The sequence below is a fragment of the Nelusetta ayraudi genome, unplaced genomic scaffold (assembly GCF_046127955.1).
Source record: "Nelusetta ayraudi isolate G7.1 ecotype Tasmania unplaced genomic scaffold, CSIRO-AGI_Nayr_v1 ptg000042l, whole genome shotgun sequence".
In the NCBI taxonomy this organism is placed as follows: domain Eukaryota; kingdom Metazoa; phylum Chordata; class Actinopteri; order Tetraodontiformes; family Monacanthidae; genus Nelusetta; species Nelusetta ayraudi.
Window position 1 is genome coordinate 21,504,857 of NW_027466092.1, and position 26,528 is coordinate 21,531,384.

Consider the following 26,528-nt stretch of genomic DNA (forward strand, 5'->3'; position numbering starts at 1 on the left):
AAATGTTTAATGTACGTTGAGTGACATCCCGCACCCTCGCCATGTCTTTTGCTTCTCACTCTCTCATCAAGTCCTTTCACTTCAACCGGGGGGTGGCGACAACTATATTGAGAACACCCACATTCTGGCCACTTGGAGGGTTGCTGTCTCTCTGCAGTGTGACCAAGGCTTGTGATTAGGCAGCAACACAGGCCACGCCCTGGTCAATTTGTAGGGAAAAGACTGAGTGCTGACAATTGGACTGAACTTTGCCGTTGTTGCTCGCTCATTCAATGTGTGTGATGTTGCTCCCTTTTTTTGGGGGCTGGACACGCACACAGTGACTGGATTGCCCAAAGAGGCTCTTGCTGTGGGGAATATTTGCTTTTTCAATGTATGGTGAGTGCAAAGGAGCATGGCTTCCCTGTGCTTATAGGTTGGCCCAGACCTTCGAGGGTGAGGTTTGAATGAGCTGATGCCATGGCTTTTAGGGAGAGGTCGTCAATATCCACCACAGCGGCCTGCTCTTCTTCAGAAGTCTCAGCTCTTTCTAAGTGTTCCCCGACATCATCCGTAATGAGAGTATTACAAGCGAAGGTAAATGTTTCACGTAAAACTGAGCAAATTATGAATTCTTAATCACAGGCCATTGTCTGAGTTTGATTACCATGAAATGAGCCCATTGGTTTGCTATTGGATGATTTAATGGCTTTAATGCGTTCAGCTCTGCACTGCCTGCCCTGTGCGTTCCTGATGCAATAGCTTAGTTTTGGAAAAAGCTTAGTCTTAGAAATGGCTGATTTCTTGATCACATATGACAATTTTACAGAATTGGTAAGCTGGTGTCCTGAGTTGATTTGAAAGACATATGATATGGTTAGCATGCGTATTTACTTAGTTACACGTCGTACTGCATGGACTCACCTCGGTTCACACTGATGAAATTCCAGTCAGAGGCACATTCATCACAGAGCCTGGTTGCACTTGCATCAAACCAGCGTCAAACCAGCATGCAATATGCTTCTCCTTCAAAAATAATAATTAAAGCTGGGATACAACCACCATTGCCCTGCCATTTTGTCTTACCACTGTATGGCATGTATATATGTATATATATATATATATATATATATATATATATATATATATATATATATATATATATATATATATATATATATATATATATATATATATATTAAAATATTAAAAATATTATTTTTAATTTCTTGAAAACGAAAAAAAATAAAACTTAAACTTTCCCTGCAATAAGCAGCTTTTCTGACATGAGATCATGCCGACACTGAAACTACATTGATGTTTTTGACAAAATTTCATCTGTTACACTGTTTTTGATTGCATTAATACGAATCAGCAATCAGATGGCTTTAGAGACCGTCCTAAAACACATCGACATCAGTGCAAGCTGCATCCCAAAGGTCCAGACATTCTGGAGGCGAATCCCGTCTTTTACATCCAAAATCCATTTCCCTCTGCTTGAGTTTATGCAAAGTTTGCTGTAAAACTGGAGCTACACTTTCCCTGAACGCACTCAACCTGCGTGTATCAATCACGTTGTGCCGTGGAGCTGCCCAGCACACCATAAATCAGAATACCTTAGTGAGCCACCTGCTGCCCCAGCACAGACACATTCTGCAACCACAACTCAGAGCTCAAACTTGTTACATATATACTTGTTCAGGTCTTTATCCTTTAGTGGCAAAACTTTAACACAGGCATGAACTACAGTTTGCCAAACTGACAAATATGTTCAGTGTGTATATACCAGGGGTCGCGCTAGTCACCTAATTTAAATATTAACATGAAGGCCGCATTTTTTTTTTTTTATGACACATTGTGTTATACCTTTAAACATTTGTCTCTCCACAGCTAACAAGCAAACTTAAATTTCACCTTTATGGAATTAATTTGGTTATTTACACAGTAAATTTTAGAGCATCTTTATTTCAATCAAGGCTGACGTTTTATTTATACAGTCTATAGCAATCGGCTGGGGTTAATTCCTAAGGAGACAACATACTGTTGCCAACATAATGTTGACTTAAGACTCCAACTGAACATTGTTTTGTACACGACCCAACATGCTGCTGGCCAGCTTCCACACTGACTCACGGTGCTAAACAGCCACGTACGTAACATGGCATGAAACATTCCCCTTAACTCACTAATAGGGTTGGGTACCTTTCACCTTTGAATAGATACAATACTTTTTTCGATACCTGGGAATCGATACTCGGTACCAAACGATACCTATTTCGATACTTTTTTTTTTTAAGTTGAAAGAATAAGTGAAAACAAGTAAAAACTTCTTAATTTCAACAGTTCTTTATTAAGAACAGATTTATTTTTACTTCATATTAATCACACAAATCGCTCATTTAATTCATGCATTAAAAATTTACCTGAACCATGGGGTCTCCACAGTAGAAAAGGGCAACATACCCTTCACAACAAACGCAGTGAGTGCTCTGTGGCTTTTTCAGCTGAGGGAGAGCTGCCTTCTTGGCCAAAGTGAATGGCGTCTCTGACTGTTTGCCTGTCCCGTTACGGTGATCTAGAAATGGAAGCAGGAGTCATAGTGTTGAAAAGTATGAATTAAGATGACCCCAGTTTGTCATAATGAACAACACAAGAGCTGGTGAAAATGTATTACAACAGTTACAGTTATGTTTAGCTCCTCTTTCTAAACGGGGCTCCTAGCAAGCTAAGCTAAAACTAAAGCTAAGCTATCCCAGCCAGCAGCTTAGCTAAGCATAACTACAGTGGCCCCGTTTGGAATGAACTAGCCAATGCTGGTAAATGGTAACTATCTAACAAAGAGAATGCTCACGTTAGCAAATTAAATTATGTTAGTTACCTGACGATGTTGAAGCCGACGCTTCACTCGGTGTGAAAACACTTGCAGAGTTGTCCTCAGTGAAGACTGAGAGGAGGCGGGGTTCATCCTCAAACTATCAAGCACTTCACAGTCTTCTGCGTTTAAATATATATTGTGCTTGATGAGGTGCTTCCTATAATTTGAAGCGTTTCCTTTGGGAGCTCTCTTAATGCTGTCGCAAAGGTTGCAACGAGCGCTGTCTCGATCTATGCTGGTGAAATATAGCCACACTTTCGACCGCTTACGGCTGGCCATGCTGTCTTGAGTTTTCTTGCCCATCGGTGCAGCGTGATGGTGCGTTCAAGAGCTCCTCGTAATTTACGCATGCTCTGTGAATGTGCGTTCAAAGGTATCCAAACGTGGTATCGTTCGTTTTCAAGTGAATCGATACCGGTTAGTACCGACCTGGCTCAGTCGATACCCCAAAAAAATACCGATTTCGATATTCAAGCCTACTCACTAACACACGCATGCACGCACGCACGCACGCACACACGCACACACCTTCGCACTCAATCAGCAACACACAACACTATTGTCACAACACACAACAAACAACACATTTCCCACATGATTCCTCGCAGCTCTGAGGGCAAATATAATATGAATAGTTCACTGTGTCCTAAACGCACCGTTTCACACGTTCCTCCTGGTCTGCATGGTCTTGAATCATGCCCCCATGAGCGCAACATCAAGTTGGGCTTTTTAAAGAAACTTCTGACACTCAACTGCCGTGACCTTTTCCTTCTGGGAGGTCAAACATCAAGAGAGACAACAGCCAATTAGTATTGTAACGGTCAGGTGGACTGTGTTTTCTCGGGTTCTGTTCTGCTCTGTATTTGGGAGGTTCTTCTGTATCAAATGGTGTGTGTGTGGAAAATTTTAAGGTTATAATATAATTTACTATAAATTATCCTGATAAAGTGCATTTGTCATAATTATAAAAGGCACTCATTCATTTCAATCAGACTTTAATTACCAGTAAGATGACTTTTTTGTAAGTGAAACTGTAAAGCCTCTGAAGAGAGGCTCTCCAAACAGTGTCTGGCCTCCATGCAGCTGTTTTGTTTTGTCATCCGACAATAAAAACAGCCAGGGTTCCATGTTTCACGATTTGTTTAAACAAGGCGGAATTGAAATGCGGCCGTCGCTCCGTGATATCGCTTTCACAGCCGACATGAGCTTGCTGTGACTCCATCGCAGATTTCCCCCTCCCCCCCGTCTCTTGTTTTTGCGCTATGTGATAATTAATAAGTGCTGTCTGATGCAGCGTGATATGAAAGGATGGCAGCAACTGTGTATAACCTCGCCACACACTCTGCAGCTTTATGTCACTCCCAATCAGAGGAAACTCACTGCACAAAAGGATTGAGAAAAAGGAAAATGAGAAAAAGAATTGCTGCAGAGGAGGCTCCTGGTGTCACTTTATCTATATTTTAATTTCTGTCCCAGATACACACGCAATCACCTGCTTCATCCAGGACCATGTCACGTTCATGGTTAAAGAAAACACACAGTTGGGAGAGCAGAAATGAGATAAGGGTGGGGGCAGATCATGTTACTGGCGCGGATTTTACCACTTACCACTCATATATAGCATCTTCTGTCGCCAGAACAAAGAGAGTGCTGCTGGGGTTTTTATTTCATGATCCCCAGCCTGAGCTTGAAGTTCTTTTTATATCCAGCTTGTTTGTTGCTGACATCAAGCCTTGGATGAGTCACACACGAGGCCATGAGAAGTCTTCTTCTTCTTCTTCCTCTTCTTCCTCTTCTTCTTCTTCTTCTTCTTCTTCTTCTTCTTCTTCTTCGCCTGCTTCTTCTTCCTCTTCTTCCTCTGCTTCTGCTTCTGCTTCTTTTCTCCTTTCCTCTTTGTGACACTGATCCAGCACCTGTTTCCCAAACAGATCACACCATCATCCTGTCCACACACCACATGGACGAGGCGGACATCCTGGGCGACCGCATCGCCATCATCTCGCACGGCAAGCTGCGCTGCAGTGGCTCCTCCCTCTTCCTGAAGAAGTCCTTTGGCAGTGGCTACTACCTGACGCTTGTGCGGGACGGCTCAGAGAAGATGGCATCCCAGAGAGCCGGGATCATCCACACTCAGACTACGGAGGTAGGATAAATGCCTCAGCGTGCCAGAACATTAAACAGCTATTAGAAATTATATAATATAAAAACAAACATTGCATTATTGCCATTTAATTGCACTATTACTATGCTCCCACTGTAATCACACTTGCACTATGGTTACACCTGTACTTTTTGTAATTCAAGTTTAAGTTTGTTTTTTTTTTCAGTTACTGTACTTACAGACCAAATTCACCAAATACAAATTCTCTTTTATAATGTCTCCACACTTCTTCTCATCTAAATTAATATTCTCTGGGTTAAATTTGTATAGAATTGCCCAGAGATACCAATTCTGTTCCAGGATGGGACATTTAAAAAAAAAAAAAAAAACATAATAAAGGCAATTTAAGAGTATTTTCCACCGAATGGTGTGTAAACCATCTCTGCTGCTGTTACATCATGCCTCCATCTGATAATTAGCAAGTCACCTGGCAGAGACACCAACAGGAGCTTCCTTTGATTCTTGCCCATTTATGTGGAGGTAATCTGCAGACTGGTCTATGTCTGCACATCTCGGAAGTCGATTACTGAACACGCTCCCCTCTGACTGCACCACCCTCCCCCCACAATGATGCGCTATTAGTCTCTCCCAGCATGAGAAGACTTCGCTTTTAATCAATGGGAACAAATGAAGCAAATGCAATGATGCCAGCAGGTCCACAGCAATCAGCATTAGGTAGCAGCAGACTAGCTTACGTGAGACAAATTGAAAAAAAAAAAACAACATAACAAAACACTAACAGTGAAGAGTCACCTGCAATGGAAAAATTATCATCACATGCACAGATTTACACACACGGTCTTTTCTTCCTGAATCACAGACAGTGGAGCCTCCTTCCCGGAGCAGCAGCCTTGATGACGGCATTGGGAGCCTGAGCTGCTCTGGCCCTGCAGGTAGGAAGTGGAAATACATTGTCACCTGTGGAGGCTCTTTGCTCTTTGACAAAAATATCCGCTAAACACATCCTGCAGAGTGAAGGTTAAAGCTAGCGTGAATGAGACATTATCAGCATTTTCTTTGGGTTCTATTTGACAGATAGCAATGTCTGATGTTAAATAATTCTTATAAATAATTAATAAGAAATTGACAACAAAACAGAGGAACAAATACATGATTGAAAAACTGCCCATTCAAAAGGCAAGGAAGCAGTTATTTTTAAAATGATGGATCAAAGTAATGCTTCCAGTTAGTAGGAACATTTTATCTATTTGGTCATCATATAAGATTGATATTCCAAAACATTGTGACAAGGCTTTACCTGCAGAAGCAAAAGAAAAGAAGCATTGTGTTTGTATAAAACCATCGATGTAATTTCACAGTTAAAGCTTCTGCTGATAAACTAACAGATAAAATAAGAGTTCATGTACAGCCGACTCAATAATCTTAGATGTGCACTGTACAAAATAGCCTTCTGTCTATTAAATGCTTAAGTGAATCCTATTTCAAAAATCATTCCTGTGCTGATTTATAGGTTTACGCGTCGTATCGTTATTTGTTACTGGAAATGTGACGGAAAGCAAAACACACACACACACACAAACTGTCAAATAATGTGCCGATGCTGCTGATCTGGTCTGCCTCCATCGTGCTCTACCTTGATGCATGCAAACCAGCAGAGGTTCCAGTCTGTTACTGCCAGTTGCATCTCCTCCACTTGCTGCTGCCTGATGCCTGAAACACCATTAAAGTAATCACATCTCCACCAGTGACAGGGCATATTTCCTTATTGCCACACACACACACACACACACACACACATTAAGCGAAAGACATTCAGTGTGATGCAGATCCATTCCCGTCTTCATAAAGCAGCCTGCCATCGCTTGTTAAGCCGCAGTAATTATGTATGAGAGGTCGCCGATCGATAATGGATGCAGTGTGTTCTGCAACACTGTCCTGATTGATTCTGGCTGAGACGGCGGCTTTCACGATGGATGAGGCGGCAGAATTATGTCCGCTGCTCTGTTCCGTCGCGCTGAGAGGTCACAATGGTATCTTGGCTCAGGAGTTTATTTACTGTTTCACCTCAGGACGTTCATGTTCCAATCAGCTTTTACGATCACTTCTCGTCATCTCTGTGGCAACGATGGGATTGCTTAAAAAAAAAAAAAAAAGGACGTAGATGAGCGTGAAAGCATCCGGCAGCTGAGCTTTCTCAACTCTTTGCCCCGTTGTTTTGTGTCTGGCAGACTTGACAGCCCTGGTGCTGCACCACGTCCCTGAGGCGCTCTTCCTGGAGAGCATTGGTCAAGAGATCACCTACATCCTGCCCTACAGGGGCGCCTCAGATGGGACCTTTGCTGTGCTCTTCCGAGAGCTCGACCGGGCCATGGCTGACCTTGGCCTCAGCAGCTATGGTATCTCGGACGCCACGCTGGAAGAGGTAGGAGCTGCTCGTGTGGTATCGACACTGCGGAGGCACATACACATACACACACACACACACACACACACACACACACACACACACGTGCGCAAGCGCACACGTTGCAGGGCGCACATGCGGACAGCCAAGACAGGAAACACACACCACGTCTAGAAAAATGTTGTTGCCGCCTGTTGCTCTTCTTCTCTTTGCCTCACGAGGTCATCGCATGTCACGTTTGATCGATGCATTTGGTTTAAATTTTGCATTTGTTTTAAACTTTAAACTTTTTTAACTTAAACTTAACTTTTTCCTGACTCAATTTCAAATATATATATGTACATATATATATATGTATATATATATATATATATATATATATATATATATATATATATATATATGTATGTATATATATGTATATATATACATACATATATATACATTTGAGACACTTTTAATAGTGTAAGTTTCTGATTTTCTTGCCTATATGAAACAACTGCTTAGGCAATAATTGTAATATTTATGTGCAGTATCCACTGCTTCTCTTCGAGAGTGACCAGGATGGGAAGGATCAGGAATAAGAAGATCGGGGACAGAGATTTGGAAGATAAATCCAGAGAGGCCAGACTGAGATGGTTTGGACATGAAAGAGGGACACTGAATATATCAGTAGAAGGATGTTGAGCTTGAAACTCTCATCAAGGAGGCTTAGAGGAAGAACAAAGAGATTTATTGATGTAGTGAAGGAGGACATGAGGTTGCTGTGAGTGAAGAGAATGCAGAGGACGGGGTTAGATGGAGGCAGCAAGCGTTTGGTTGTAGCCACCACTGAAAGGAACATCTTAAAGATTTACACCATATTGTGCTTAGAAAAACACAGTGCAAGCTAATGTTTGCGAATGGCCAAAGCACATTCTTAGAAATGCGAATAGGGATTTACTGTGAAGGGATCTCTATCTCAGTTGAAAATACAGTATATTGGTTATTTTCTACTTGAGCACAAGTCCTCTTGGTCACTCTGCCACTCTTATTCCAATGTGTGAAAAACTCACACAGTGCGTTGGGTGCCAGTACGAAAGAGTGGCCATCGGTGTCATGTCAAAGTCATAGATGAGTCAGACCCTCATGGCCAAAGGGCAGTGTGAATAATTCCCTTTAAATTTATTCAAATAGTTAAATAAATGAAAACAACTCTGACACTGCAAGGTTGTCTGTACAATACTCCTGTATTGTTGTGTTGTGAGGTCTCTTTACACTGTGCTGATCCACAGCTGATGGATGGGATTTAGCCACATCACGTTTAGCCTGCGTGAGTGAGTGTCTCTGAGTTGTTCTTTTTTTCTCCAAGGCCAAATGCTGAATCAGCTGGATCAGAAAAGTGTTCAGCAGAAGGGTTTTACCTACATATAATGTATATGTATATATGTATGTTAGTCAACATATGGCCTAAAGTGGAACAAGCAGGTTTAACTGACTGTTCACTGAAAGCAGGGTGTTCGATGAGAGCCTGTCGGCCATCTCCACCGAGTCTGCAGCACTACTTGCCGACGTTCTTCACATTTTAGGAAATAAAGCCATCAGAAGACACTTTGCTGACTCTCTGCTGCTTTTGCAGATATTTCTGAAAGTGGCAGAAGACACTGGAGTGGATGCAGAAGTTCCAGGTAGGTGCATAAACCTGTAAGCATTTTTGTTTTGTTTTTTTGCTTGTGGCGATGTGCAGCAAAGCAGAGTCTCCGTTTTGCCATAACAGCTAAGATGTGAGTGATGTCACTATAAAACTGAGCTTGTGAGAGTGGGAGTGGGAGTTGCTGCAACGTCCTCATTTAAACCAAGCGTTCTTGACTACTTTTGCACATGATGGCAATTCCATATGCATTCTTAGCATTCTATAAACATGCACATGTAGTTTAGCGCCACTTATTTTAGATCTCAGTAAATCAGCCACTTAGTGAGCACAGGTGTCTGTTGCCATGTGAATACTCAGTCTTCATCCCTTAGTTTTAAAGGTCCCACATACTTCTTCCGTCTTTATAAGCTTTCTTGTTCATCGCTGTAAAAAGTCACTGATGTGTAAGTAACTAAGTCAGAAGATAAAGAACTTTGTTCCAATCTTTTGGAGGTTGTTTTTTGTTAATGATGTTTTTTGCATAAATGAACATAAATGATCAGTTCATAAATAAACTGACCAGTGAAGATGTCACGGGGCCTCCCTGGGTGTGACGTAGCTTAATTCTTACAGACAGTGCAACACTTAGTTTTGTACTGTCTGTTTGCTAATGTTGCTCCTGACTCAGAGACATGCGCAAGAATGAAAAATTCTTACATTTTAATATAAACTGTTTTGCAAACTTGTCCTTAATGCTCCCACCAGCCAACAGGAGCCTCAGTCTAGCTGCTCTGGTTTCACCCAGTTGATCCATTGACTTGTTTGCAGCCTACCATCTCTGTCAATCAATGAGAATAAGTTGACTTTTGAGTCCCGTCTTAAAATGTGATCCACTTATTTTCTGGCGAGTAAATAAGAAATATCACCTGCGTCGGCGCTTGTTACAGGGAATAACATGGTGTAGCGCAGGTCGCTATTCTTATTTTTATTTATAACCCTAAAAATTGGGTCAGGCCAAAACAACATATCTTATTTGTATTCCCACAACAACAGAGGCAACGAAGGAGAGGCGGAGGGCACGCTGCAGCAGAAAGAGCTCGGCAAAGCGGAACCGCATCGCCACCGTCCTCGGTAAGCCCAAACAAGCTTCAGCCAGGGGTGGCAAGTGCCTTTTGAATTTTATCACACCTTAGCTCTTTAAATGAAATAAGACCAATAATAAATTGTTTGTGAGTTTCACTCGGCAGTGCAGAAATGCGTTGGTTGTTGGCCGGATTTGAGGAATAACTCATTATCCCATTACCTCGTGCAGAGCTGAAAAAAACGCTGACAAATAAAGCTGAAGGCAAGAATTGGACCCTTCTTTACTATCCAGACTCTATGATAACTTCCCCGGTGTCTGTCTTTCCACTCACCTTTTTATTCCTCTCTCACGCTGCCTTCATTAATTCAATTTGACAGTTTCACCTCAGTAACCGTCTTGAAAAGACTGCATAAACAAGTCATTTTAAAACTGAATTTCCTTCCCTCTCCTTCCTCAGCGCCTTTCAGAATTCTCTAATCGGGGAGGTGGACGGGGGGGGGAAATTCACTCTTGCACAATGTGTCTTAATTGTGAAGTTCAGCCAGAAGCAGAATGTCTTCCATTATATTAGCCAGACATAAAAAACCAAGGCGGGCTGCTTCTAGACAGGGCAGATTAAACAGGATGAGTTAGCTAACGGCGTGGCAGATTTGATGGTTGAGTCATGTTGATGCAGCCCATGAACTGATGTGCACAGCATGCTTGGCAGCTCTTTTACATATGCAATGGATGATAAAGAATATGCGGGGTTAATGTCCCTCTGCAGAGTCACACCAGAGCGCCGTCACTAGTGGGAAGGGATCCAGGGTCATCGCCGGCTGGGAACTGATAAGGAGGCAGTTCCTGGCGCTCTTCATCAAGCGCTTCCACTTTGCCCGGCGAAGCCGCAAGGGAATCATTGCCCAGGTAACAGCTCAACCCACCCACACCCTTCCACATCCACCCGCCTTCACTCAGCCTGTTACACTGAGGATATAGGGGCTGCAGTAGGGCTGAGTGGGAGCATCACTGATCCTGAAAATGAGACACTGGCACGTGATTCAGTGAGCAGGTGTGGGGAAAAAAAAGAGGGAGTCACCTGTTGTCGGGCCGGTAGGTCGGTAGGTAGGGTGTGGAAGATGCAAAGCAAAGTCCTCAACACCTTTCACAGGTCTCTCCTGCTAAAACCGGTCATGTGGTTGACTTTCAACCAGCACCTGTGCCCTAAGAGGTATCAGTGCCCTCTGTGACATCACAAAGGGCTGATTATCTGACATGAATGCTGCAGGACATTTTTATTGTTTTTGCAAGACCTGTCAATGATAACTTCCATTCACTTTGCCTAATGTTTCCGAGGAACTGGGTGAGTTACGGAAACAAGAGGTAACATTTCAGTAACATCACGTCAAATAACATCAAGTGACGAGTAGCGTCTAATTTCTTTTAACACTCCAATCAGCTGAGAAACAGTCACAGGACTGTGTTTTAATCGTCATCGCAGACTGATTAACAGACACAACAACACCATCTGTTCCTGGCGGGAAGAGTGACACCATGGAATTAGGATTTCCACTTTACCTTGTATGCTAACCATGTCTTGCCATTAGCTGGCTGTAGTTGCTGCAGTGACATCACAATTTCATTGCTGACACCTTGCCTCTGTTCACCTCTGAAGCATGTCAGTGTGATTTTGTTGCTCGCAAACACCGTCTTACACGTCAGAATTCATAAGCAGACATGCATTTAAAGGAGTCAAAACCAATTTGGGTGAGCGGCAACTTAGAAAACAATTTTTTTATGATTCCCAAAACTCATGTTAACGCATGACTTCCACTCACGCCATTTGTTTGTGTGCGTGTGACAGTCAGTTGATAGTCAGTTGCGACAGCTGCCAGTTAGTGAGTTTCCATCAATCCTTTTAATACACATTAAGAACAAATTTGCATTCAAATTTTTTTGGAAAGAGCAGAATTCAAATTCCTCTGTGGGCTCACCATCTGCAGAGGAAGCTGTAGAGGTCGGGTGCTTTGTGGCACGGGCGGCAGTCGAGGTCAAGGGCCTCGACTGGTTGAGACCGGCTAGATATCCTCCTCCTGGATAATATGGGCGATAGTCATACCTTGGATTCAGGAGGAACAGTACGCGTTCCGCCCAGGTCGCAGGACACTGGACCAAGAAGAAGAAGAAAAAGAAGAATTCAAGACAACTTCCTCTAAATTTGCAATAAAGTTAGTACAGTCTTTTGTAGTGCTTTCAATCTTTTTTTCAAATCAGAAAAATTGTAACATGTTGCAGATCCCATCAAGTAACTACACTCTGTGGCCTCATTGAGTTACATCAAATTACTTTGGGGAAATGAAGCATGCACGTGTTTTATTTATCATTTTTCACATGATAATTCAAAAGTTTGCTTTATAATTGTGCTATATTTTATGAAAAATGCCCTCTGTGTGAATGAGTGTGATGCAGACAGTCAGTGCAGTTGTTCAGGCTTCTATCTGTTATCCCCCGCCCCTCACTTCTGATCTTGGATGTCATTGCTCAGCATCGTGCGGAGCCGCACCGCCAGATTGGCGAAGGCAGCAAGTCTCACTCTATTTTCTCTCGTCCCAGTGTTGTTTCTTTCCCGTCAACAGCTCCCATTGTCAGCAGACATAATTTCACAATGACCCAATCTCCCGCCATACAAGTGGTCAGAGGGAATATAAAGTAGATTATGACATGGCGCACAAAAGGCAGTGATTTATGGCAGTGTAAGTTGCGCGGTGCCAGAATCATCTTGCAGTAATTGGATGTGTTGGAGCCTCCAGAAGCAGCAGCAGATGATGTCCTTTTGTGTGTTTAAATTGAATTATTCCTGCGGCTGTTTTTACCCCCTGTGTAACGATACTTTTACTATGCCTTTTGTGGGTTTTTTTTCTCAGTGAGTGCGGTTAGAAACACCTTATTTCAACAGTAAGTGGAAAACGAAGAAGAAAATGCCAACCGAAGCAATTCTTCCCAGTAGCAAATGAAAGTGTCTTGAGCCCTGTGTCAAGACTTTGATAAAGTTGACTCTTGATGATGACGACAGATTTTGAACAACATGCCAGCTGGTGTCAGATGTCCACTAAATTTGTGCTTGAATATGAGGCAATATGTTTCTGTAATGTTTTCTATGCTTTATAATGCAAAATGTTTACTGTGCTCCATTAAATCCCTCTATTGGATTTTGATTTTTTTTTTGCAAAATATTTGACATTTGGAAACCCCTCAATTATTGATATTCCTAATGCATAGCTGCATCTGCACATGTGCTGGTGGTTTTCTTTCCATATAAACAGTCTTTTGTCAGGAGACTCTATTTTAGTTCCAGTGAGCCTTGCGGAACTGTCACATACTCTCTCTGTACACTTTAAAGTGGTTACATGATTGTTTTCAGTTTCTGTTGCTCAAGGTTAAAGCATGTCCACTCATCAGAAGCTCAATAGTTTAACAGCTGCTTCCTGCGTTTCACATGCTAAACCTTGTGGATTTCTCCTAATGACGATTATGATGGTAATAACAACGATAGTGTGTGTGTGTGTGTGTGTGTGTGTCTGTGTGTCTGTGTGTCTGTCTGATGGGTGGTCATGCCCCCACTATCAGCGTGTAGATGTGTGTAGAAGGGAATAGCATGACCTATTGCGTGTGAAGCACTTTGAGTGGTAAGTAAGCTATAATACCCGGTATTTTTTGTGCGGCCTCTTAATACCATTTCACATCCCAGATCAAGATGCATCAAGTTTGACGTTAATGTAATGTTAAACTCAAACGTAAATCTGAATCATTAGCATAAGTGAGATGTTCCAGTTGATGCAATCATCAAGTTTTCAAGGGAACGTGGTTGTCAGAAGAATCTGGGCACACAAGCAGGTAGAAACTGAGGGATTAAGTCAAACAGGCTTTGTGTCTCAGTTTGAAACCATTGTGTTTAAGTCGTGTTCTTGGTGTTTGCCTTGGCTTTTGTCCTCTTCTTTGAGAAGTTGTGCTAAACTCCCACACTGTTCCTGGAGCTGTAATGGCTTTGGCCTAATTTTCTTGTGTTTATTTATTTGCTGATCTCTTTCAGTAGAACAACCACCAGCTGTCACCTGCAATTACCGTAGAGCGAGAGACGGCGGCAGTAAAGAGAATAAATCTCTGTTATTCCTGACTCAACATCTGCCATTAAGCTTTTTCACTCTGAACGCTGCTTCTTAATTTCCCTCTCTCTTTCCCTCTCTCTCTCTCGCTCTCTTTCTCTCTCTCTGTCTCTCTGTTGATGAGCAAACCCAGGAATTTTCAATTGCAGCATTTGAATTGGCGCCAACAAATTATGTGCCTGGCAATTAATCAAGTGTTCTGCCGATCGTCTGCATCCAAGCGTGCCCCGGCCTACAAGTGATTAAACATTAAAGATATCTTGTGCTTTTTTTCCCCTCTCCCCGCTGACCTTTTTGTCAGCTCTCACAGTGGAATAAAAAGACAATTACATGGGGGTGGCCTGCAGTGAAAGTGGAAGGGGGGAGGTTAGGATGCGTCTGGATCAGGGGTGAGGAGGAGGGCGATGATGATGGGAGGAGGAGGGCAGCATCGTCAGCATTTGGTTTTCTTTCCCCCCTTTATAAACAGGAATAAGTGGAAGAGAAGACAATACAAGAAACCAATTATATCTGAGCAACCAGATGGTGGCGGCGACCGTGTTGGAAGTGTTAAATCAAACTTCTGGAGCATGCAGGGGAACCCAAACAAGTTGGTGGGAAGCATGTTAATGTTATTGCCGCTGCCCTGCATCATCAAAGTGTTTTTTTTATTTTTCTCCTTAGCACGTAGCAGCAGTGCTCGGGTCTCGGGGGAGGGCGGTTACATTTTTTTTTTTTTTTTTTTTGAAAAAGACTAGAACTGACTAAACTGAATTAGGGGAAGTTGTTCTGTGGTTCCATACAATTTCTAATGCAGATTTGTTAATAACTTGCCTAAGAAGGTTTTATGGAAACTTACAAACTGACGGCTGTCACAACTGACTATCACGCGCGCGCACACACACACACACACACATTCATTCAGCCCACTGTTTACAGCCGTCACCTAATGCACCTGGTTGTACCTTCCTGCTAAAACTGATGCTTTGTTTCTTCCGCATGTTTGGAAGAGAGCAAAACGAAGGCAGATTTCAGAGTGAAGAGAGTAACAGGGTGATGGTGGGGTTGTTATTAACTTGACAGAGGTATCAGTGCCCTTTTGTGATGTCACGAAGATTAAAAAAGACTTCCAGGCATTATCCAAAATATTAGAGCAGTGAAAGTGGACAATTCACTGACTGAATATGTGAGCATTAACACAGTAATTATTTTAGGCTGTGTAGAGAAAAATGTTTTTCAGCTTTGAAGATTTGACTTTGAATTTCTCACGACAGGTGGTCCTGCCTGCTCTTTTTGTGTGTCTGGCTCTGATCTTCTCACTCATCATCCCACCCTTTTCCGAATTCCCAAGTGTGGAGCTACAGCCCTGGATGTACGGCCTGCCTCAAACCACCTTCTACAGGTCAGTTACTTACAGGAAACTGCAACATGTCAGACTCCTCATTAACAAGCTGGGAGTTAATGGCAGGACTTAAGGCTTTATGGTGTTGAAGTGCTTCTGTATCCAGGAGGCGAGTTTTTACCGCTAGGAGTGGTCTGAAGCAGTCAGTAAAAAGGATGTTTGGCAGAGAAAGTCTGTTGTTATGGAAGTAGGGGTAGCGAATGGAAGAAAGGCGGGATGTGAGGAGCTTTAAACTGCGACAAGAAGGAAGGAAGATGTCACGACATTACTCTCTTCAACTGCAGGGATTTTTGGACAGCTGAGGTCGTCCATCTCTAGCAACAGCTCGTTACTGTTGCTCTGAGATTGGCACTCTGTGACATAATCTGTCCTTGGAGTCAGCCACAACTAAGGAGAAACTTTTCCACACAGAATATTGACTTGACGGAACCTTATTTTCATGTGGGTCTCTACTAGTTTTAAGAGGTCATTTTAATTTGAGCTGAACTTATGCAGCAGCACAAGTTTTTGTGTCATTTGGACTATTATATGCACAACTTATCTTGATACTGTATTTAAAATCTTATCATGTGATGAGCAGCTCTGGCTGTGGGTAGAACATGCAGGTATTTGGCTCCCATGATAGTGGAGAACGTCAGGATGTAATTAACTGTGTCCTGAAAACGGTTTATTTAACACACAATCCCAGTGCAGAGGTGCCGTCTGTCTGACTGGACCTTCACACTGATGTTGTACTGTTGCAGAATTTAAATCTAACGGAGGTCTGAAATGTTGGATCTTCATATTTCCCACCAGCCCCTGAGGAATCTACTAGAATAGTGGTTTTCAAAGTGGGGAATAAGATAAGAAAAAAGAAATGCAAATAAATCAATCAAAATCATTTAATTACATTTTAATTATTATAATCAAACATGGCAGAAGTTAAAACTGTTTGAGTGACCATGGCATTGGACATTTTGGGAACCCCTTTTCTGCAACGTTTAAACAAATTAAACTTAAGTGTACCACTGTTCAGAGTCCTGAAACACTCTGTCTCTGTCCGTTGTGCTGAAACATTCTGACTGTCAGTCGTGTGCAGCTGCATTTGCACCTAGTAATAAACACTTATGACAAAAAATGCAAATAAAAAAAATGTTTGATTGAAGCAACACAAAACTTGTCAGGTGTTTTTATTTGACGAACAAAGTTGTTGGTCAAATAAAAGTTGCTTATAGTTGCTGTTTCTCATGATTGTCACCAACTCAATTATGTCATTTTCTGTAGATGTTGCGAGGGTTTCCGCTAATGCTTCACTTCTTTAAAAGTACTCTTTTTAATTTCCTTGACATTCCCACTGGCCAGTTGTACTGTCTTTTCTCTTGGCTGACTTTAAAACGCTGTGCTTTACAGCAGCTGAGTGATTAAAAGTAATACACCTTCTTCTCCGTCCCGTCCTCTTAAAAGTTAATTTAGAGTGTTACTCTTTTACAGACATTCGTAAACGCCAACGAGCCTTTTAATCCGAGTGTGGTTTGGGATAATAATTGATGGAATTCCAAACTTTAAGGGGTTAAGCATAATTAATGCTGCAATAATCCGGATTATTTATTTGATTCTTAGTTAACTTCCTTTTAATGCCGCCTCAGCTCCTCCATCTATTATATCTGATTTTGACTGGATGAGCAGTTCATGAGCTCCTCTCTCGGCATGTGAAGGTCTTCACTGTGGGACTGTTCAATAGTTTTATTAGCTTAAATAACGTGCTAACCCAGCCATAGTTAATTGCAAAACAGATGGCTGCACATTTTCTTTTTGATTTTTTTTTTTAACAATTGGACCAGTGCAATGGCAGTGGTGGAGAAAATGACCCTGACCTTCATGGAAACGCTTCTAAACGAGTCAATGAGCAATGCATTATGGGAACAGTTGGCAAGGACAGAGGCCAATGGATGCTGGCCCAGATCCACTGTGATGGTCTTTACGAAGCAATGTGTTTTCCCCCCTTCTCCCCCGGTGGCGCTGAAGACAAAGGGCAGTGTGCGCGGTTCATAATGAGAACGAAATTGGAACTGAGGGGATTGTTTAACTGAGGCACCCGTTTCAAATAGGTACAGGCTGCTCAGGTAATAATGAGATGCTGCCAAGAGACACGCTATGCAGAGTCACGAAGAATCTGGAACATACTTGAAAATAGAGGATGCAATTAGGGGGAAATACCATTGCATAAAATATCAGAAGAAGAAGAAGAAGAATCTTTTTCAATGATGGTTAAAAGCAACCTCTATATCTAGAGTAATGTGTTACTGAGTTAATTATATTTTTCATGAATTCTTTCAATTTCTGAATGTTAATGCCATTGTAGAACTGCTTAAACATAAATACAAAATATATAAAAATAACTAATTGATATTTTTTTAAGAACTTTTAAAAAGCCTAGTTAAACAATTAATTCATTTTCCAAGTATTTGGGCTACTATATAAAAATGCAGGAGAGAAAACAAAAAATCTGTAAAATCACAAACATGTTTTGTGTGTGTGTGTATTTGGTCCAGTCACTTGGTTGCATGACAGTGTTTCTGTTGTTGTTGTGCGAGTCTCAGCCCGTGTTTATTCCATTTGCAGCAACGATGCTCCAGAGAGCACTGAGGTGTCCCGCGTGGTGGACACCCTGGTCAACGCACCCGGCTTTGGGACTCGTTGCATGCCTGGAGATCCGATACCGTAAGTGTGAAGAACAACTCCAGCAAAAGGTTGTTGTTGTCCTTCTGTTTGCTCAGATAAATAACTGTCAAATGTGCAAGTGTGCCCGTCAAACCATCCGCGGTGAAAGATCCAATCACTGAGAAGGCAGAGCTCGGCGTGTGCAGCCGAGCTGATCGGAATAGGTGGAATTATGCATCTGGATGAGCTTCAACACTGTGAAGTGGTGTTTGCTTTTTAGGTTGAAATGTCTCTGCATCAAAAATGCCATGAGTGGCCTCGAATTTTCCATTTTGATCGAGCCATTCCTTTGTTAAAAGACTTAAGAACATGATCTCGAGGTCCTGCAACTGTTGTCAGATCTGTGTTTTTCTTCTGCTTAATGCTCACTAACCTTAAAAGCGTACCTCACGCTGTCCCCGCACGTTTTACCACATGCAGTATTCATTCGCCATTTCCCGTGCTCTTCTCTGTCAGGACATTTCCGTGCTCCCCCACCGAATCCAGCTGGCTCACCCCGCCTGTTGACCAGTCAGTCACTGATGTCTTCCTAAACGGGAACTGGAGCATGTCTAACCCCTCCCCCGCCTGCCAGTGCAGCACGCCCCAACGGAACGTCATGTTACCGGACTGCCCGCCTGCTGCCGGGGGCCTCCCTCCACCACAGGTACGTCTCAGCTGCACTCTCTGGGTGTGGTTCTCAACTGCTGGAGTCTCAGGACCCACATCAGAATCGCTTTCTCCTGTCATTATTATATGAACAAAATCAAATATAAGGAATAAGCGGGTATAGAAGATGAATGAATGAATGAAAAATGAAATATATTTGAAAATATATAAATATATATTTTAAAATTTCTTTTTTAACAAAAAACAAACTGCCCACGAAGTTGCGACCCAATCAAAACAGCTCTGCGACCCACCACTTGAAAAAAGCTGTTCCACACGGACACAGAGCATCATTTTGAATGGACAGATGGGGGTCAACAACAATAGCGCTAATCCTACGCCACTTTTACAAGCAGGTAATTACCTGTGTTGTTGCATCAAAGCTGCAAAATTATTGCCCAATTATATATTGCGTCATATTGACCGGCACATGTGCACAGTAGCTTTTTACGACACATGACAGATATAGATACTATATAGAATGAAAAAAAAAAAAATAAATACAAGCAAAACAAAATAACAAACAAAAAAAAGTCAGGATGCAGCAGCAAAATTAAGATGCTCATCATGAAAGCTTTGTGGCTTCTGGACCAAAAGCGAGGGTCAGCATGTTTTTGATTTGAATATGTAAGAAGTAGTTACTAACAAAGGATTTGCATCGCATTGCAAAATGCAAATCGGAACGCTGCGCTCTCTTTTTAGGAGCTAGTGAGGCTGTGTAAAGAAAACCAAAAACAGATTTCACAGGAAATTCACAGGGCTGTAATTATTTTTGGTATTCCTTTTGAGAACCAAGTACTAAGCGAGCACTGTAAACTGAGTCTGGCCGCTCAGAGTTCATTCCTCTAACTGGAGGTCTTTGCCAAAGTTCATTTTCCAGAAGGTGGTTCAGCTGCTTGAACTACTGTCAGTGACATCCAGTACTATGAGTGAAAGAGAGAGTGGAAGAGAGAGAGAGAGAGGAAGAGAGAGAGAGAGAGATGCAAGATGCATGATGATATGTATATCAAAGACACACGCACACACACACACACACACACACACACAAATAGTGGGAAAAGTCTTCTGCTCAGGAATTATTCTGCTCAGGAATTATTCTGCTCAGGGCAGCATAAACAGCCACTGTCCCATTCCAATGTCCTTTCAGTGATCGAGTCCCATCATAAATCCCCCACCCCACACCCTCCTCCATACAGGTTTGTGAAATGTCATCTCAAAGGGAGACATGAGAGATCAGGGAGGAAATAGAGACCCTGCAAAGTTAATGAGGTCCATCGGGCAGGACATGAAATGACACCGTTTGAAACTGCAGGGCTCCTTCTCTCCGTCCGTCCCATTTCCTCTTCTCCACCCTCCGCTCTACAATATGTCACACTGTGTAATGGGTCATTTCGCACACCTGTATTTCCATGAAGCGGTCAGAGTGTGTCATTGTGCCCCCCCCCCCCCCCCTCCCCCTTCACCTCCCATACTGGGTCCAACTCCCAGTAATAGAGTGACAGTGCAGGTCTGGAGTTGTGGGCTGATTGTTGAGACAGTCAGACAGGAGAGGTGCCCTTTGTGTAACCTCTTCCTCTCGCTGTTGCTCCTCGGCTGCTTATGGACGACGCTGTCACAGAGTTGCCCATTTGTTGAGGCTACGTTTAAGTGTCCTTATGGTAGCCAACCACGGTCATCAAGGTCTCCCTTCTTCCTCCATCCATCTATTTATTTATTTATTTATTTATTTTATGTTTTGGCTCCCTCCTTCCTCTCCTGCCACTTCCGTTCAAAACTCAAGCCTCACTCATCAGCAGCCCCAGTCACCTCCTATTTTATGAATCACTTCAGCTTAACCGGTTTCCTGCTTTATTGTGTCACACTGTAAGTGGTGGGCACATTTGGCACATTTAGCCTCGGTGAAATAAGCATTTTACGAAGGCCAGGTCCTGCCTGTGTACCATTACTTCCACTTGCATCATCTCTCCTTTATTTACAGCATCTTATTTTGATCTGCTGCAGATCCTGTAAAAGGATATTAGAATAGACTATTTCTTTTGTGGCATGAGAACAACCCCGAGGACATAGAGTTGTTATCGTCCCTCCGCTGTCGCCGACGGAATTTTCATTGTGACTTAAAGGGGAGAGAGATTTATATGAGACACACATGTTGTAAACAGACTTATCTCTGTTTTTTTCACCTTCTTTTAGCAAAATGCAATAATTCTGCCATTTGGCAGGGCGTCCTCTTCCATTTTTATCATCGTCTGAGATCTGAGGAAACAAAACCTCAGCTGACCAACGCTTCGGTCATTGCTAACACAGGTTTTATACAAACAGAAGCTCAAAGATCTATAAATTGAATGTTAATACTTTTTCATGTAATTTTGATTTATTTAGATAGAAACAGATAATTTTTTTTGTTACTTGTTTTTATTTCTCTTTGAGCTATCGTTATTTTATTTTTTTTACATAATTTTTTTACGTTATTATGTTTTATGTGTTGTGAGCTGTGATGGGCAGCTGCAACCCACTAACTGCAGCCGTCCGTCACCCCGAACTTAAAGTTCTTGCCATGGCGCAGCTCGTTAGGCGACGTCACCGTTGCAGCATGTGGACTGCCACCCATTGCTTCCTGTGGTATGTGATGTTGTGGCATGCTGCTGAACAAGCATGTGCACTTTCGAGTAAGACACACGTGTAACGTAGCGATGAACCTGCAGAGAGTGGTGCATCACAGGGGGGTCCATATATTAATGCAGGTCCACAGCGCAGCGCGCCAAGCACACTCTGACGTTGTTTTCCCTCTGACCTGGAAGCTTCGCCCTGTTGAATAAATCATGACAAAGCGTAGCCGTTTCACGTGATTTTTTTCCTTTTATCTCTCATCCTGCCTGTGCACCCAGTGTATGCCCTTGAGAAGCCACAGAATAAGACGAAAAAGAGGATGGGGGGAGAGGGGTGGGAGGAGGAGCATCACCATGGGAGGTAGTGTGGAATCATTGTTTCCATGGAAATGGCAAGCAGCGGTGAGAGGCCATTATCAATTCAAAGGTATCGACTGCCGTTCGCTGGCAATATTTAACCTCAACAGATGAATAGGCTGCCACGCGTGCAGAGGAATTGATAAAGCCGCCGCGTTCAGCGAATTACAATTGATGTCTTTATCATTTGGAGGCCGGCCTGGCTACAGCCCGCTCCCAAATGACTCTCCTCGGCCTCATCTATCAGCCTATTGAAGTCGGGCATCGGCTTTTGGTTCAAATGAGGGGGAAGAAAAAGTAGTGATTTGTGTGCTTCATCAGGAGTATTTGTCGCAGTCCGGGAGAAGCTGAATGTTTACGTTGGATTCTCAAACGTGTAGGCATCGCTGCACCCATCAGCTGCTCCTCAGCAACAGACACTGAAGCAGGGAACCGGCAGCCAGAGGAGAACCTGTCTCATTGATGCGTGCAGCTTTAACTCAATTATTCCACAAAACAACAGCGAAAAAGTAAAAAAGAAAAAGTTCAAAAAGTATCAATCCAGCATTTCTTAAAACATTTGACTGTACCTCAGATTAGATAAAAAAACAAACAAAACAAAAACTATCTAACCAATCATTTTTGAGGGCAGCAAGCAGCAGTTGTTAAAAAACATTGTCAGTTGTTTTACAATGTTGTTACAACTGAGAGCAACAAGCTTATCGACTGAAAACGCTTTGCGGTGGACTTAAACAGGATGGATGTGTTTTTGCATCCAGCTGCTGTTTTGCAAATCACGCATATTTGCAAAACAGCAGAGAAATGATAAACTACCCAAGTGCACGACTCGCCATCCACACCAAGATACCTTCTCCTGGCAGGTGCAACAACAGATTCCGCTCAAGAAAAATACACTATTACTATACATCATGTGGTGACACAAGTGACACCTCAATAAAAACCCTGCCCTTTTAACCACAGAGAGATTCCTCCCTCCTCCAAGTTGCTCCTCTTGGCCTGCGCCATGTCAGAATATGGCTTTTTATCTGTGAGCAGCGGTGGGATACAAACAGCACCAAGATTAATATGAGTGCGCCGCAGTCTCTTATCTCCCCTGTGCTCGAGTGTGCGAGCTCGTTCAACAGATTTGATTACCCCTTAGTTTACATTTCCCTGGCCCCTGTTTGCTTCCGCCCAGCTATCAGGCTACCCCTGCACTGTGGAGAGCTGATGTTACCGAAAGGATGCCAAGCACGCCGGCGTCGTCTGCAGGTAATGAGGAGGAGACATATTAGGCATTTTGAAGGCGGGGGTTGTATGGAGCGTCGCCAAAATAATTAGGCCCACACTAAATGCACGCTCTGCAGTGCACACAGCGGAGTGAAGGAGCTCCTATTTTGTTTTCCTGTGTGCATCTTTGTTTCCAACTTCCTGTGGCTCTCTCAGAAGAGAGGCATGTTTGTTCAGAGATAAGCCAAGGTTGCAGCGCTGTTCGTCTTCCTTATCTCCGATTCATAAACCAGATGGGTCTACTTTCTATTCTGTCTCCTTCTGTTTTTTTTTGTTTTTTCTGTGTTGTCTTGTGATTTTGGCTCCTCTGCTTTTTACGTTATGTTCCACCCCATCCACTACTTCTCCGCTTTGCTCTGCGACTTGTTTTTCCCCTTTATCTGCCCCTTTTATCGTCAGAGTCTACTTTAAATGTGTCACTTTTCCTGCACAGAATCCTACCAAACACCTTCCTGATCCAGGTTCCTGCTGCACAGTGGAGTGGTGGAGAATAATTTTGCCACACAAAAATAACTGACCTGCCCCTTTTTGTGGTCAAAGCTCATATATTCGGCCTTTTGTGCAGAAGGAGAGATAGCACAAACAAGAGCTTACAAGAGAGAAAAAAAACAAAAACGGTTGCAATCAGGCTATTAAATTTTGCCTTACTAGGGATGGCTCCACTAATTAGCTTAGTGTTTGTTAACTCGCAGAACAAGAAAGGGATCGCAGCAGCTTGCCACCACCCTGAGCGAATGTGTGCGTTTGCAGCAAAAGTCTGCACGTGGCAAAGTGAGTTCATGCTGCCGTGTCGCGCCCTCCCACTAATTGGATGTTTGAATGTACCCATTTATCCACAGACGGGTAGTATCTAATTAGGCTGCTTTGACATTAGACACTTCGTTCGCAGCTTTGGTTGGGGGTCTCGCTTTTGGAGCAGACTGTCCACTTTAATTTACTATTATCACAGATGTTCAGGAAACCTGTTTCACTGACTTGTGAGTAGTTGTGAAAATGTTCAGTTTCCAAAATGTTGATTTATTGTGCATCTGGTTTTTGTTTTGTAATGGATGGCCAAGTCACATCCCTGCCTGCAGTCTTCTCTGGTGTCCAAGAATCTGGTGATAATTTGCGCAAGCACAAGGCAAGGAGCTTTAAAATGTTATTAGTTCATTAGAAAACGAAAAGTGGCATTCCACCTCCTTTGCATGAAAGTGATGAGGGTCTTCTGACTTTTTGATGTCTATTTTGTTTCTGGATCCCATTCTTGAACTGAAACATGTTTTTCAACATATTCAAGCTTTTGTGATATTTTTGGATATAGTAGCTTAAAGAACTTAAAATAAACATGTTGCATTCTTACACAATTAAGGGAGTATACAAGAGAAAGCAGATTGCTTTTAATTAATTGATCTTTTTTCTTTCTTTCTTTTTTTAACAGAGGGTCCAGAACACCACAGATACACTGCTGAACATGACGACACTGAACATGACAGACTTCCTGGTCAAAACCTTTGAACGTTCTGGCAAAACAAGGTAACATCAGTGCTTTTGGATGAATATTGTGTAGCTCTTGTTCGCACAGTTACTATCCTGGAAAATTTTCAGTCTGAAGCAAATTCCTTTTGGTTGTGACACAAAACTGCTTGTGTTGCTGTTTCACTGGTTGTGAGTGACAGGACCACACAAAAGGACTTAAAACGAGTTGTGTTCTTTGCTGCTGGAGTAAAAAAAATCTCATCTTTTGTCAAAATCCCCTTTGAAAAACATCCCTTCGTCCTGCCATGCAAAGCACTTAGAGCTGACTGACGGTGACAAGGAAGATTTGCTTTTTAGCGTGTTTCCCTCTGCTGATGCTGAGTTTGGCCTTTTGTTTCAAAGGTATGGAGGGATCTCTGTTGGAGGGGTCAACTCTCAAGTCCGTCTCACCGACGAAGAAGTCCAATCTGTCTTCACTGATTTACAAAAGCTTTTTGCTGCATATCAGGTAGGTAATTTTAAATAGAAAACACCTCTTCCGCTGTTACCTTTTCCCTGCAAATGACCAGGTCAAAGTTTCATTCTGCCACTAAAACCTGCAGCACACTGATGGAGTTTTTTTTCCCATCAGTTTTTCTCCCACCAAATGTTTTGAGGCAGGTTTTGTGAGTGAAACGGTGGTTGAGATTCCCCCCCCCCCCCCGCTCTCCCTGTCAAGGCCGCAGTTTGCCAGTTGTCATTCAATAGAGCGAGCTGCTCCTAATTGGAGAGTGGCGTTGTTTGTTCCCTCGCCTTTATGTTTGGTGAACAGGTGATGGAGAGATGCTGCAGATGCTGGGACCCTGCTGGATTCTCATGCATTTTTTTGAAAGGAGAAAGGTTGCAGAGAGGAGCAGAGTCTTAAAATTTTTTAAATCCGTTTTTGTGGAGTGTCCATGGCAACGAGCTGGAATAGCCTCTGTGATGTCTGGGAAGGAAAAAATACAGTAGAAATGTGGGATCTGGGTCCTTGCTACACGAACACACTCACACACGGTCCAACTTGCTGTGCCTCCACTCACTCACCCCTGTTTACTCTTTGCCTCTCGAACCTTATTGGAACAAGCCGCTCTGCCTCCGTCTCTTTCGCATTGACACACTTGCTCCTTAACATTTTAACCCCCCCCCACCATCAGCAGAGATCAGCACGGCGCCTCAGCCTCAGGTGTCTCCTCGGTCTCACCGCTGCTTCTTACCACCACTGCTTGGGCTCCCTCCACTGTCTGCCTGATCTCCATGCTAATGTGACTGTAATTGGCGTGGCAGCGATGATGATGTAACCCTAATGGCCGGGCATTAATGCCACGGCTCTGCCCTGTTATTAAAGTGCGACAGTGTCCTTGGGATGAGTCTGGCCCACATTCTCTTACCTCTACTGACATTGTGACGTTGGGGTCTGTAGAGGACGAGGAGGAGGAATTTGTGTAACAGCATTTAAATTGTCTGGCAGTTGCAAGTAAAACAAGAGGTGAGAGGAGACAAGTAAGGCTGACCTTGCTAGACGTTTATCAAACCTTAAATGTTCCACATTATGCAGAATTCACTTTGCCAATGTTTTCCAGCAATAATCAGTTTATCTGACTTGTCAGCAAACTCGTCAGAAAAAGGCAAAGTCTCTCCTTCACTTTTTGGCATGCTCCACTTCTCAGATAGCGTGTGCTACAGCACTCGGCACTAGCAGTCAGACTAACTGCTCACTGATGTCTCTGTCTGATTAGTGACACCTCTTTTGGCCTGCGTGACCTCACGTTTCATGGTGACCTACCTTGGCTCCTTACCAGTGGAAAAGCAAACCAACAACCAACAGAGCACCGGTTCAAGCACCAGCACTGATTTAGCATGGGTTTGTTTT

General features: G+C 42.9%; 1 protein-coding gene across 1 annotated transcript in view; it reads left to right on the forward strand.

The window, feature by feature from the left end:
* Nucleotides 1-26,528, forward strand: part of LOC142894320 (phospholipid-transporting ATPase ABCA1) — a 158,012-nt gene that overhangs the window by 69,646 nt on the left and 61,838 nt on the right. The window contains exons 23-34 of the mRNA XM_076035585.1: nucleotides 4,783-4,997; nucleotides 5,836-5,908; nucleotides 7,205-7,398; nucleotides 8,999-9,047; nucleotides 9,758-9,786; nucleotides 10,006-10,123; nucleotides 10,843-10,982; nucleotides 15,472-15,599; nucleotides 18,201-18,299; nucleotides 18,756-18,945; nucleotides 24,600-24,694; nucleotides 25,040-25,145. Of these exons, the coding sequence (XP_075891700.1) occupies nucleotides 4,783-4,997; nucleotides 5,836-5,908; nucleotides 7,205-7,398; nucleotides 8,999-9,047; nucleotides 9,758-9,786; nucleotides 10,006-10,123; nucleotides 10,843-10,982; nucleotides 15,472-15,599; nucleotides 18,201-18,299; nucleotides 18,756-18,945; nucleotides 24,600-24,694; nucleotides 25,040-25,145 (1,436 nt within the window). The remainder of the gene's footprint in view (nucleotides 1-4,782; nucleotides 4,998-5,835; nucleotides 5,909-7,204; nucleotides 7,399-8,998; nucleotides 9,048-9,757; nucleotides 9,787-10,005; nucleotides 10,124-10,842; nucleotides 10,983-15,471; nucleotides 15,600-18,200; nucleotides 18,300-18,755; nucleotides 18,946-24,599; nucleotides 24,695-25,039; nucleotides 25,146-26,528) is intronic.